This window comes from Elgaria multicarinata, chromosome 2, assembly GCF_023053635.1.
Source record: "Elgaria multicarinata webbii isolate HBS135686 ecotype San Diego chromosome 2, rElgMul1.1.pri, whole genome shotgun sequence".
Classification (NCBI taxonomy): domain Eukaryota; kingdom Metazoa; phylum Chordata; class Lepidosauria; order Squamata; family Anguidae; genus Elgaria; species Elgaria multicarinata.
The window spans coordinates 15,126,116-15,140,874 of NC_086172.1; the positions used below are offsets into that span (position 1 = coordinate 15,126,116).

At 44.4% G+C, this 14,759-nt stretch overlaps 1 protein-coding gene across 2 annotated transcripts in view; it reads right to left on the reverse strand.

Annotated features, from left to right (window-relative positions):
- The window catches only part of COL6A3 (collagen type VI alpha 3 chain), a 137,431-nt gene that overhangs the window by 86,773 nt on the left and 35,899 nt on the right, over positions 1-14,759 (reverse strand). The window contains exons 2-3 of one of the 2 annotated variants that reach the window (XM_063116061.1): positions 5,663-5,794; positions 3,010-3,627 (exon numbers count right to left, since the gene is read on the reverse strand). In XM_063116061.1, the coding sequence (XP_062972131.1) occupies positions 3,010-3,627; positions 5,663-5,744 (700 nt within the window). In that variant the 5' untranslated portion in view covers positions 5,745-5,794. The remainder of the gene's footprint in view (positions 1-3,009; positions 3,628-5,662; positions 5,795-14,759) is intronic. The other variant, XM_063116060.1, reaches the window with a different exon arrangement.

A 14,759-nucleotide genomic window follows, 5' to 3' on the forward strand; every position in this document is an offset into this window, starting at 1 on the left:
GTCTGTCCTATAATAAGTCTTCCAGGTCTGCCCCCTGCATACTCATAAATCCTTTCATTCCACCTTTGTACAAGTGGATACTTTACCTCGAAATCTGGGGATCAGTTCAAGTCCTCCCTCGCAGTAAAAATTAGCATACATTTCTGGAAAGCTTTTTAAAATTTCACTTAACAAATATTAAAATACGTATTTATATTTAAATGATCAGCTCATCAGTTAAGAATATTCCCTGACTGTCTCCAAGAATCTCTTTGCCCCATAAAACTTGCAGAAAAATGAATGAAAACGTCTGTTTGGCTATGAATCATGCAAGGAATGCAATGATAGATGATGGAACAAATGATGGAGCTGAAGTGAGAAGTTAATGAGACAAGACAAGATGAGTGTTATAACCTGTACATTGTTGTTTCCCTGTATGACTCTATTCCTTCTTTCATGCATTCCAAGGTATAAAAACAAAGGTCTGAGAATGTTATGACATTGTAAAGTAAGCATTGTATCAGATTAAATTCCTATTTTTTCACATTTGTTCTTTTATATCACTCAGAGTGATTGCAGTGAAGTTGCCTGTTTCAATATTTCTAACATGAAATTATCCATGATAATAAAAGAGGAAGTGTGTGTGTGTGTGTGTGTGTGTGTACGCATGTTTAGTTTTTTAATGGTTTTTAATGCTTTATGTGTGTATGTTCTGTGTTTTAGATTTTTAAATTTTGTATACTCGTTTTTATCTCAATTTTAGAATTTCTGTAAACTGCCCAGAAAGCCCTGGCTATGAGGGTGGTATATAAGTGTAATATATAAATAAATAAATATGTGTGTGTGCGTTGCCATCCATTCTTCCATCAGTGCCACAGCACTAAAGCTGTGAAAACTGGACACCTGAAACTTGACAGGCTTACTAGAGATGTGGACTTCTGAATTATTTTATTTTAAAAATGCATTTATTAATTTAATTTAATTTAAATGTGTCCGTATGGTTGAAGCCTGCAGTAACATCTTTAACCAGTAGGGGCAGACATCCCCAACCAGTGCATAGCTTTATAGTCCAAACAGTTTGGAGCTGGGGAAGATTAATAGGTTGAGAGACACAGTTATAGGCTTACCCCCTGCTGTGGGGCAGCCCCCTTACAGGAATGCAGTGGACAGACTCCTCCCTTAGGAGACCAGAGGGGTGCATCAGGACAGGGGGTGCTTAGAGATGTCAAGGGCCATGTCCTCACTCAGATGGGGTGGGAATGATGTGTTCAACTTGGACAGCTATGTAAGTTTGCTTGACAGCTTCATTGTATCAAACGAAGGGCTATTCCAACCTGTGAAAATCCTAGTCTGTCTGCTACTTATACAAAGGATTATATTTCAAAAGGATAATTTACTCCCCATTTGTGTCTTAATAAGGAAGGGAAGAGGCAAGAGGGGGAAAAAGGTTCTCTCTTTACCTTTCAATCCGCCAGTAAGTTGGGAAGTGATAACTCCCATCCATGTTTCTCTCCTTTAACAGTCCGGCACACTCACTACTACAGAAGAGGGAGGGTCAAAGGCAAAGAAAAGGGAAATCTCCAGGTTGCTACCTGACCCTTCATCAAGGAAACTTGGCCTGGGTAGGGCATCTCAAACAGCTAAGACGAAGCCCTGCTTCTGAATGCAAGTCAAGTGTGTATTAGTTACCAGGCTGTAGTGCACCCTCTCCTCTCTGGAGGTGGGGAAATATGCCCAGTGTTTCAAGCAATTTATGTGACATCAGAATGGGAAGACTACCTGTTCCTTGGAAGTCCCTGAGAATATCTTTTGTGACATATATTTTCTCTTCTTATAGTGATAAATCTTTGTTATAGTTAAACACATAACTGGAATAGTGGAATTTGGCAAACAGCATTACTAATGTGTAGGTATGTGTTTGTACATACATATACATGCAGAGAGACAGAGATAGAGTCTTATCAATTAACCAAATGCAGTGTCTTAATATCTGGAAAATGGGTATGTTCTAGTTTTGTATTTGGATGCACCAAAGTGAGCTAATCTCAGAAGATCTACATTCACCCATTCTATCTGTAACAGTAACCTCTGTTACAAGGCTAAGGAGCCTAAGCTACTTTAAGGTACTATTGTTATCTTTCTTGAACTTTGTGAGGCAGAGGCATACTGCCTAAAAAGGGAGATATCTGATAAGGAGGATGCTAATGACTGAGGTACATTGGACGTAGAATTTATTTGATTGTTTATAATCTATAGCAAAATACTATGCCAGATCCAATTGACAGGCCTGTTTGCCAAAGAGCGTTCATATTATGAAAACCTTTGTTTTTAACCTTTTTGATGTGTGTACCTTAGGGCCTTTCCAGACAATTCTTGCTGTTTTTCAGTAGCTGAGGAGGACCCAGAGTTTCAAGCTCCAACGACATAGTCCCACTCTACAGAGAAATCACATTTTCCCAGCCCTCGAATTGCAATATACCATTGCTGGGAAAATGCAGTTTCCCTCCAGTTACATATCAGTTGCAACAGAGAGATTATAAGCAATATGCCTTTCTCTCCCATGCCCTCCTCACCATTTTATGAATTCTTAAAATGTGTTGTATATTTTATATTCTTATACTTTTGTTAGAAGTTGAGCATTCCCTGATGGGAACACTCAAGCATGGAATCACACATACAGCATTTTAAAAAAACAAAACTAACTCTGTGTGTGTGTGTGCGCGCGCGTATGTGTGTGTGTTTAGTAAGAGCAATGCTCCATGATGTGGTGTTTTTCCTCCCATCTAATTTTCTTTCAGTCCTTGCATTTGTTGTATTGCCACTTTACACCACAAGTCAACCCCTTGTGCAAAAGGGAGATACCATCCCCCTCTAGCTAGTAACAAAAGAGCAATATGAATTACATTCATTTGTTGTTGCCTGGAAATGCCCCTGGTTTACACATCAGCATGCTTAAAATCACCGAAGAGTAGCAATTGCCATTCTTTTCTCAAGTACAAGTATTGCAGTATCAGAGCAGAATACTGTTACCTGTTATGTCTTTAATCACTCCTTTTGCTCCAGCCATTCCTGGAGTCATTGATGAACGAATACTTGCAACTAAGTCTCCTACAATGCCGTGGAGAGCAGTAAAGTTCTCTAGGTTGAACAGGTGCATATCAAGGGGTTCACTTGCTATTTCCTTTAATTCCCCTTCCACTGCCTCCTGCACTCCAATGGCAAACATGTTTACATCAGCAGACTTAAGAACAGATGATGGCAGAGTCACATCATCTTGGGATCGTCCGTCCGTTAACACTATAATAACCTGTGGGGTGCCATCACTCACTCTGCTTCCAGCAGCTTTAGTTAGATGGTTCCGAATTAGGAACTCTAATCCTTGTCCAGTCTTGGTTCCACCCCCCATATAAGGCATGTGTGAAATATGGGAGAGGACATCTTGCAGAGTATGATACGTGTTTAACTGGAACTCTGTATGTGGGTTTCCGCTGAACTGGACCAGACCAAACCGAAAATCATTTTCACCCACATCTAATTGTTTTACAACATCATACAGAAACTCCCGAACAAGTTGGAAATGTTCCTTTCCAATGCTCCAAGAGGAATCCACTAGAAATATTATATCAGCAGCAGCACCGATTTTGACATCTTTAAAAAAACACATTGATTTATGATTTTCCAGAGGTCAGTGGGGGAGGGGGAGTCTTGTCCTACCATTGATAATCATGCCCTTCTTTTGCATCATCATCATCATCATCATCATCATCAAGCCCATAACCTCATAAAAGGGCAGGATAAAGAAAAGAAAGCTCATTTTAATAGGTTGCTTGTAAATCGTGGAATATGTGTTAGTGATGCTATAATTTTAACCCTAGTAACTTAGCTAGGCTTTCCTTGTTAAATTAGAACTCGTTCTAATGTAATGTTCTTGTGATACAATGCAATTCTAGTGTATTTCCCTTGCCTGTATAGATGTGAAAATATGTTGTATAAATGCATTCTTATTCTTATTTTTATTCTTTCAGTTCTTCCCCAATTACTTCATGGACTATAAAGTATACTCAAAGTGTATTGATTCAATAGTTCCTTGAAAAATACTTTTAATAGTTCATTGAGGAATACATTGACAATTCCCATTTGAATGTTGATTGTATTGTGGTAGCTAAAGCTAGCCCACTTGTATAATTTAATGGCCTTATTCTAACACTTGCAAATCTCCAAATAACTAGTGCTGTGGGAAGTCCAACCCAAAGGCTACCTCAGCACAACGTTTCAAAACGTGACATTGGGCTAGAGGTGGATGACCTTCTCCAAGGCTCTCCTTCATTGAACTATCTGTGCTCTTCTGGGGGTGCAGGTGAGGGTGGGGATGGATGGATGGATTTGGATCATTTTTCTGTGCCAGTGCAAGGGCTTGGGAAATGTCCCCGCTGCCCTCTCAGGCCTCTCAAGCCCACCCCCAACACCTCGCTGATACCATTACATACCTATCAGGGGATAGTGGAAGAAATGGCAGTAGGGAGTGGGGAGAAGAAGAGGGAGTTTTTTATTGGTTCTTATAAGGCAAATGTTAAGTATGGGAGAGGAGATCTTGTGCCATATTGAATTCAAGAGTTCAACTGGAACTTTGTATCTGGACTTCCAGTGAACTGGACCAGACCAAACCAAAAATCATATCCATCCACATCTATTGGTTTTACAACATCATACAGAAACACCCAAATGTGAGGAAGGCAGGTTTCTCCTCCTTATTCCCCTCTTCCTCTGTCACCATGACACCCTTGGGACAACTATCTCTCCCACCGTCCCTTGGAATTTGTGCCTTGGAGTGTTGCTACCCAGAGAGGGGAGGAAGGAAAGGAAAAACCTACCTGCCTTCTTGCAGGGGCTGGCAGGGACAGACAGGAAGAAGATATAATTCTTCTCCAACTTGAATTCTGATCCAATCCAGAGAAGAATTCAGGGGCTTTAAAAGCTCACCTCTGATTTGAGGCAGCTTTTTATGGGCCTTCAAAGTTCTTAGCCAGGCTCAGGCTAAGTATCTCTGAACTGCATAAGTGTTACAGGAAGGTGTCATTGGCGTTGCATATCAGTTATCAGTAGAAGTGTTTAAGATTGGTGCAAAGAAGCACTACAGTTATCCCCGTGCAACGGCTTTCCAATATTTACTAATACTTCTTGGCTATTTATAACTGGAAAAGAATCTGACCCCAGATTATTATTATTATTTATTATTATTATTATTATTATTATTATTATTATTATTATTATTATTTTGAGAAATAGTTTACTTCTTTTGTGTTGTAATGATTAAAATGAGGGATGAAGATGGAAGATGGCTTCCATTGCCAATGACTTCCACATTTTTCCTATGTTATACCTGTATACCAAGATCTCCACAAGTAAGCACAAGCAACATATGAGGAAGAGGCCACTGCTCCATTCACAAAAAAACCCTGTCTCCAGCTATTGCTTTGTTATAACATCACATGCAACAAATGTGTAAACACTACATAGGTTTAAGGGTATAAAGCTGTGATTGGTAAATTTATTTGAACATACAAATACATTTGTTGCAGCCCAATATGCATGTTTTCCCTTTCAGAATTTTCAAAGGCAAGTTCAGCTCATGTTTTGAATTCTAAAAATATTACATTGCTTAAAGATAGAAGAAACTTACTACCTTCTTTCTGCTGGGCATCAGCATAGCATGAGAGTAAAAGACAAAAGATTGCTACTAAGGGCAAATATCGATGTTTCCTCATTTTCTTTGTTTGATGAGTTGGCTACTGTTTCAAAACACCACTTTTTAGATCTGAAAAGAAACAGAGATATTGTCAGAGAAATTTACATTCCTATTGAAATCTAAATAGAAAATTCACTGAGTGAATATATATATACATATATATATATATATATATATATATATATATATATATCAATGTTGCTGTTAGATGACCTGCTTTCAAGTATGCATTTCATAAATACAGTACTGTATCTTTATTTTGGTGTTCATAGAATCAGAATAGCAGAGTTGGAAGGGACCTACAAGGCCATCGAGTCCAAGCCCCTGCTCAATGCAGGAATCCACCCTAAAGCATCCCTGACAGATGGTTGTCCAGCTGCCTCTTGAAGGCCTGTAGTGTGGGAGAGCCCATCACCTCCCCAGGTAACTGATTCCGTTGTCATACTGCTCTAACAGTCAGGAAGTTTTTCCTGATGTCCAGCTGGAATCTGGCTTCCTTTAACATTCATGTGCCACTCAGTCTGAGTTTGTTACTAGCACAAGGAGATCCTGACACCCCAGTGTCTCCTACTAAGAGTCCTAATAAGACTGTATTATTTATTTATTTATTTATTACATTTATATACCGCCCCACAGTCGAAGCTCTCTGGGTGGTTTACAACAGTTAAAAATGATAAACATTAAAACGTAAACAAAATTTAAAAACCATCAAAAACATAAAAATAACAGTGTAAAAACAACTGTAGGATGAATATAAGATGTTTTATTGTTTATTGCTATTTATTTATGATGTAAGTGCTGTTTGGACTTCGAATGGTAAGGATGGTAAGTGGTTAATTCTGTTTGGGAGGGGGGAGTGAGTGCATGGAATGTTGGAGTGAGTGCCGATTGGCTGTTGGATTCAGTTGTGTGACAGCTAGCAGTTAGCAGTGAGAAGCAGTTAGTTGAGTTGAGAGCTGTGTGTGGAGAGTGAGATCTTAGCTAGACCAGGCTATATCCCGGCACGAACCCTGGGATCATCCCTGTGCATCCAGATGATGCACAGGGGATCCCGGGATCAGGGAGGGATCATCTCTCCCTTGCCCCGGGATACAGCCCTCCCCTTTGGGCCCGTTTTTTCTGTGGTCTTGGGCTCAGCCCAAGTTTCCGCAGTAGCTTCTGGATCTTATTATATCTGTCCCACCTAGTAACATGTGTCTGGTGAGTTTGGTTGACTTACCGCATTTGGAAGCTGCCTTTCCTGCCCATTTTGCACAATACGAACTGTGGCCCGGGACGGGTATTGGAACGTGGTTTTGGTGCAATATTTGGAGATTATTATATCAGGCTCACCTAGTAATGTGTGTCTAGTGAGTTTGGTTGACTTATCTCATTTGGAAGCTGCCTTTCCGGCCCATTTTGTGCAATATGGACTGTGGCCCAGAACGGGTATTGGAACGTGGTTTCAGTGCAATATTAAGAGCTTATTATATCAGGTTCACCTGGTAATGTGTGTCTGGTGAGTTTGGTTAACTTACCTCACTTGGAAGCTGCTGTTCCGGCCCGTTTTGCGCAATATGGACTATGTGCAGAATGGGTATCGGAATGCAGTTTCTTTGGATGTTTTGTGGCTTATTGCATCCCTGCCATGGAGTTATGTGTGACTGGTGAGTTTGGTTGATATCGCTCATTCAGAAGTGGCTGTTCTGGCCATCCCATTCTGTTCCAGAAGGTGTTTTGGGAGTTCTGGGGTTAATAGCTATATAATATTGCAATGGTTTTAGTCCTAAGTTCCTAAGTGTTGCTAACACATACCACTGTTTTTGGTATGTTTTTTAATATAAAGGAGTCATTCCGGCCTGTTCCGTTCCAGCTTTTACACCGTCCCCCCTAATTGGTGGGACAGAAAGTGGGTTCACTGGAGGCAGAGCCAAGGGGGTCACCTCCCTCCCAGAAACCTCTCCAGAATAACACAGAGAAAGCAGTTTGTTGCAGAGCCCACTTTTTGAAGCATGGAGAGGTGGGAAAGGAAGAAGCCCATTTCACACACAGGCAAACTGAGGCAGGAGGCAAATAAGAGTCAATTACTGCAAGAGAGAGTGAGTTTGGGTTGCATAATTGCAGCACACTAAGTTCCCAGAACCAACAGGGAGCAGGCTTTCTTTTAAGTGTCTTAAAAACACACCCACCCACCCAATTTATCCAGGCTATGTCACATTGTCACAGCACAGAGAAAGGCATTTATAGACAAGCCCACTTAAATGCAGATGGGAGACTAAGGAAACCCATTTCACACATAGATAAACTGAGGCAGCAGGTAAATAGGAGTCAATGACTGCAAGTGAGAGAGTTTGGGTTACATAATCACGTTTAAAGGGAAAAATGCACCCCATCAAACAGGAGGAATTTAACCACGAATACATATTAACTTGCTCCACAAAAAGCAAAGAAATTATTTTTTAAAACCACTTGTTCACAATATAATTGAGATGAATTATGCAGCAAAACAAAATGGATTCTAGGCTCAAACACACACAAGAATTTCTCAATTTGAAAATCACACACGCACACCAAGCCCAAATAGATTTTTACACAACATGGCACCACAAACTCTATTCAGTCACAACCCCAAGAAAATATTTTTACATGAATCTATTGGGCTCTGATAGGAATGGGTTTTGTTAAAACTAAAGTATTTGTGCTGAGGGAAATGATCCCCTTCCCACCCAGAAATTAACAAAGGAGATCAGAAACCACAAGCAGCAAGAAACATTACAAAAAGATCATGCCAGGATGAAGACGACGATATTGATATTCTTGAAGCTGCCTACCCCCCATTCCACCACAGTGATATTCTTGAAGCTGCCTACCCCCCATTCCATCCCAGTGATATTCTTGAAGCTGCCTACCCCCCACCCCACCCCAGTGATATTCTTGAAGCTGCCTACCCCCCATTCCATCCCAGTGATATTCTTGAAGCTGCCTACCCCCCACCCCACCCCAGTGATATTCTTGAAGCTGCCTACCCCCCATTCCATCCCAGTGATATTCTTGAAGCTGCCTACCCCCCATTCCATCCCAGTGATATTCTTGAAGCTGCCTACCCCCCATTCCACCCCAGTGATATTCTTGAAGCTGCCTACCCCCCATTCCATCCCAGTGATATTCTTGAAGCTGCCTACCCCCCACCCCACCCCAGTGATATTCTTGAAGCTGCCTACCCCCCATTCCATCCCAGTGATATTCTTGAAGCTGCCTACCCCCCATTCCATCCCAGTGATATTCTTGAAGCTGCCTACCCCCCACCCCACCCCAGTGATATTCTTGAAGCTGCCTACCCCCCATTCCATCCCAGTGATATTCTTGAAGCTGCCTACCCCCCATTCCATCCCAGTGATATTCTTGAAGCTGCCTACCCCCCATTCCATCCCAGTGATATTCTTGAAGCTGCCTACCCCCCATTCCATCCCAGTGATATTCTAGAAGCTGCCTACCCCCCATTCCATCCCAGTGATATTCTTGAAGCTGCCTACCCCCCATTCCATCCCAGTGATATTCTTGAAGCTGCCTACCCCCCACCCCACCCCAGTGATATTCTTGAAGCTGCCTACCCCCCATTCCATCCCAGTGATATTCTTGAAGCTGCCTACCCCCATTCCATCCCAGTGATATTCTTGAAGCTGCCTACCCCCCATTCCATCCCAGTGATATTCTTGAAGCTGCCTACCCCCCATTCCATCCCAGTGATATTCTTGAAGCTGCCTACCCCCCATTCCATCCCAGTGATATTCTTGAAGCTGCCTACCCCCCACCCCACCCCAGTGATATTCTTGAAGCTGCCTACCCCCCATTCCATCCCAGTGATATTCTTGAAGCTGCCTACCCCCCATTCCATCCCAGTGATATTCTTGAAGCTGCCTACCCCCCATTCCATCCCAGTGATATTCTTGAAGCTGCCTACCCCCCACCCCACCCCAGTGATATTCTTGAAGCTGCCTACCCCCCATTCCATCCCAGTGATATTCTTGAAGCTGCCTACCCCCCACCCCACCCCAGTGATATTCTTGAAGCTGCCTACCCCCCATTCCATCCCAGTGATATTCTTGAAGCTGCCTACCCCCCATTCCATCCCAGTGATATTCTTGAAGCTGCCTACCCCCCATTCCATCCCAGTGATATTCTTGAAGCTGCCTACCCCCCATTCCATCCCAGTGATATTCTTGAAGCTGCCTACCCCCCATTCCATCCCAGTGATATTCTTGAAGCTGCCTACCCCCCATTCCACCCCAGTGATATTCTTGAAGATGCCTACCCCCCATTCCATCCCAGTGATATTCTTGAAGCTGCCTACCCCCCACCCCACCCCAGTGATATTCTTGAAGCTGCCTACCCCCCATTCCACCCCAGTGATATTCTTGAAGCTGCCTACCCCCCATTCCATCCCAGTGATATTCTTGAAGCTGCCTACCCCCCATTCCATCCCAGTGATATTCTTGAAGCTGCCTACCCCCCACCCCACCCCAGTGATATTCTTGAAGCTGCCTACCCCCCATTCCATCCCAGTGATATTCTTGAAGCTGCCTACCCCCCATTCCATCCCAGTGATATTCTTGAAGCTGCCTACCCTCCATTCCATCCCAGTGATATTCTTGAAGCTGCCTACCCCCCATTCCATCCCAGTGATATTCTTGAAGCTGCCTACCCCCCATTCCATCCCAGTGATATTCTTGAAGCTGCCTACCCCCCACCCCACCCCAGTGATATTCTTGAAGCTGCCTACCCCCCACCCCACCCCAGTGATATTCTTGAAGCTGCCTACCCCCCATTCCATCCCAGTGATATTCTTGAAGCTGCCTACCCCCCATTCCATCCCAGTGATATTCTTGAAGCTGCCTACCCCCCATTCCACCCCAGTGATATTCTTGAAGCTGCCTACCCCCCATTCCATCCCAGTGATATTCTTGAAGCTGCCTACCCCCCACCCCACCCCAGTGATATTCTTGAAGCTGCCTACCCCCCATTCCATCCCAGTGATATTCTTGAAGCTGCCTACCCCCCATTCCATCCCAGTGATATTCTTGAAGCTGCCTACCCCCCACCCCACCCCAGTGATATTCTTGAAGCTGCCTACCCCCCATTCCATCCCAGTGATATTCTTGAAGCTGCCTACCCCCCATTCCATCCCAGTGATATTCTTGAAGCTGCCTACCCCCCATTCCATCCCAGTGATATTCTTGAAGCTGCCTACCCCCCATTCCATCCCAGTGATATTCTTGAAGCTGCCTACCCCCCACCCCACCCCAGTGATATTCTTGAAGCTGCCTACCCCCCACCCCACCCCAGTGATATTCTTGAAGCTGCCTACCCCCCATTCCATCCCAGTGATATTCTTGAAGCTGCCTACCCCCCATTCCATCCCAGTGATATTCTTGAAGCTGCCTACCCCCCACCCCACCCCAGTGATATTCTTGAAGTTGCCTACCCCCCATTCCATCCCAGTGATATTCTTGAAGCTGCCTACCCCCCACCCCACCCCAGTGATATTCTTGAAGCTGCCTACCCCCCACCCCACCCCAGTGATATTCTTGAAGCTGCCTACCCCCCATTCCATCCCAGTGATATTCTTGAAGCTGCCTACCCCCATTCCATCCCAGTGATATTCTTGAAGCTGCCTACCCCCCACCCCACCCCAGTGATATTCTTGAAGCTGCCTACCCCCCATTCCACCCCAGTGATATTCTTGAAGCTGCCTACCCCCCATTCCATCCCAGTGATATTCTTGAAGCTGCCTACCCCCCACCCCACCCCAGTGATATTCTTGAAGCTGCCTACCCCCCATTCCATCCCAGTGATATTCTTGAAGCTGCCTACCCCCCATTCCATCCCAGTGATATTCTTGAAGCTGCCTACCCCACCCCCACCCCAGTGATATTCTTGAAGCTGCCTACCCCCCACCCCACCCCAGTGATATTCTTGAAGCTGCCTACCCCCCATTCCATCCCAGTGATATTCTTGAAGCTGCCTACCCCCCATTCCATCCCAGTGATATTCTTGAAGCTGCCTACCCCCCATTCCATCCCAGTGATATTCTTGAAGCTGCCTACCCCCCACCCCACCCCAGTGATATTCTTGAAGCTGCCTACCCCCCATTCCATCCCAGTGATATTCTTGAAGCTGCCTACCCCCCATTCCATCCCAGTGATATTCTTGAAGCTGCCTACCCCCCATTCCATCCCAGTGATATTCTTGAAGCTGCCTACCCCCCACCCCACCCCAGTGATATTCTTGAAGCTGCCTACCCCCCATTCCACCCCAGTGATATTCTTGAAGCTGCCTACCCCCCATTCCACCCCAGTGATATTCTTGAAGCTGCCTACCCCCCACCCCACCCCAGTGATATTCTTGAAGCTGCCTACCCCCCATTCCACCCCAGTGATATTCTTGAAGCTGCCTACCCCCCATTCCACCCCAGTGATATTCTTGAAGCTGCCTACCCCCCACCCCACCCCAGTGATATTCTTGAAGCTGCCTACCCCCCATTCCACCCCAGTGATATTCTTGAAGTTGCCTACCCCACCCCCACCCCTGCTCAGACTGAGCAGGCCAGATAGGCAAAGGTTAAACAGCAAACTGTAAAACTTTAGCAGAACTGGGCAAAACAGGCTGATACCAAAAAGCAACATGCAAAAAAAAAAAAAAAAAAAAAAACCCGGATATATATAAAGACAATGTGCTGAATATTAAAACACCAAAAAAAGCTTTTTGCAACCAGCGCAGAAATATTCTACCAACCAGATTCAATTCACAAAAAGGCAAAAGTGGGGTAAATAAATTTGAATAGTGTATTGAGCATTTTTCTTGACAAATATTAGGAAGTGTTTTTATAAGGGAGAGCAATAATATAAACAGAATGCTAGATTGTCAGCAGACTGTCTTAAGGGAATGAAATGATATCAGTAACTTAAAAGAAAAGTAGAATCTTTTAAAACATACTTAATTTAAACAGGGCACAGTTGGCAGCCGCAGGGAAAACAGAGGCAGCAACCTGGGGCCTGGGCCAGTTGCTCCTTATCCCATTCTTGTTCCTTCCTCCTCTCGCTTGCTTTTTTCTCTTCAGTTGGATCTTGCTCCCTCAGGAAAAGGAGTAAGCAAAGCAGGCCTCGGCAATGTCTGCTCACCGAGGCTGCTTAGCTTGGCCTGCCCGGCACATGCTTGCTCTCCTCTTCACGCTTGCGCAGTCGCTCCTTCCTAAGCCTCCCACCCTGCCCCACCTCTTTCTAAAACAACAAGTCCCTTCTTCCAGATAATTAATCATCATGACAACGAGGCAAAGTCTGTGCCCAAGCAGTTGCCCAGCAGTGAGCTGACCAAGCAACCCTGGAACTGGCTCTGAAACTGGATCAAATCTTCGTCCCCACTGCTGCTGCCTTCTTGGCCATCCCAGAATGCAGGAAATTATAACAGAAGTCCTAAAACTGGGGTGGCAAGCTCCTTGTTTGGGGGGGGCACTTGCCCCCCTCCGCCCCCCGCCCCCCTGGAGCCGTCACTAGGCCCCTATACCACTCTACATGCTTTCTGGCTTCCACCTAAAACTAGGGTGACCAACTGTCAGGATTTCCCCGGATTTGTCCTGGTTTTTGTTCTTTCCATGGTGTCAGGGAGGATTTTCTATAATTTTCAATAATGTCCTGGAATGACACACCTTCCCCTTTAAGGCTGCCATTAGCATGGCAGGAAGGAATGACATGCTTTCTTGAGGCACATCATTCCCCCACCCCGAGCTCCAATTGAGGTCTTAAAGGGGAAAGTGGGTCATTCGTGGACATTATAGAAAAGGCCCCAATTGGAGTGGATGGTGGTGGTGCACAATGAAATCCTTTCCCCTCCTCCACACCAATCGGGTTCGTTAAGGTGGTGGGGGAATAAAGTACTTTCTGCAGGACTCAGAAAGCTGCTTCCACACACACACACTAAGTGTCCTCTTTTTTGGTTTCCCAAATATGGTCACCCTACCTAAAACACACCACAAAATCCATTATCTACAACCAAGCCCTGTGGTACAAGCACATCTCTTCTGATTCTTTGGCAAGAGATTCACACTAGGCATTTCTGAGACTAGTAGAGTCACCCAATAAAATGAAAAAGCAGATCAACAAGGTCAGATTGGTGCCCAGGGTTGATCTACTAAAGGACAGACAGGGGAGAGAAAGGGATGGAATGCCACTTGCCACCTATTTCCCCTAAATTAAACAATACCAATGTAACATAAGGATCTATAGCCCATCCTGGACAATGGCACTTCCCTCTCACAGGCATGGAGCGGTGGGTATGTACGTGCCTGGGAGCCTGTACAGTAATGCAGTTAGGTAATTTTAGAATGACCAAATGACACGACAAAACAGGATTTGTCAGGATTTTTGATAACAAATCTGGGAAGGGGGTGAATTGTGAAATGTGAAGTCCGGATATTTTCCACCCTCTCCGCCTAACGGGGAGGTCTAATTTTTTCCTATACCTATGGCCGCAAACTACAGTGGCCATAAAGAGAAATAGCCCTTTATGGCTGTCATAGGCCTTAGCTAGACCTAAGGTTTGTCCCAGGATCATCCCGGGTTCGTCCCTGCCTGAGCTCTGGATGCCCTGTGTGGCACTTAGATGAATAGGTTTGACCCCAGAACAATCCTGGGATAAACCTTAGGTCTAGCTAGGGCCATAGTTTCAGCCCTAGATATAATAAAAAAGAGGTGTCATGAGCTTAACTTCATAGGCCTGAGGAAACAGGGCTGCCACTGTTTGTGCCTGCAGGCACACTCACCTTTGAATCTGTGAGTATGGATATGAGAAATGTGATGGGGAAAGAGTGTTAAATGTTAGGAAAGGTGAGACTGTGGTCATCCAGTGAAGGATTTGCAGTCAGAAAAGATATTTGAGGGAAGGGGAGAATGTTGTTCCCCACCTTGCTCCAGAGGCAGAGGCAGGTAATAAGTAAATGTATTATTATTATTATTATTGTTGTTGTTGTTGTTGTTGTTGTTGTTGTTGTTATTTTACATAG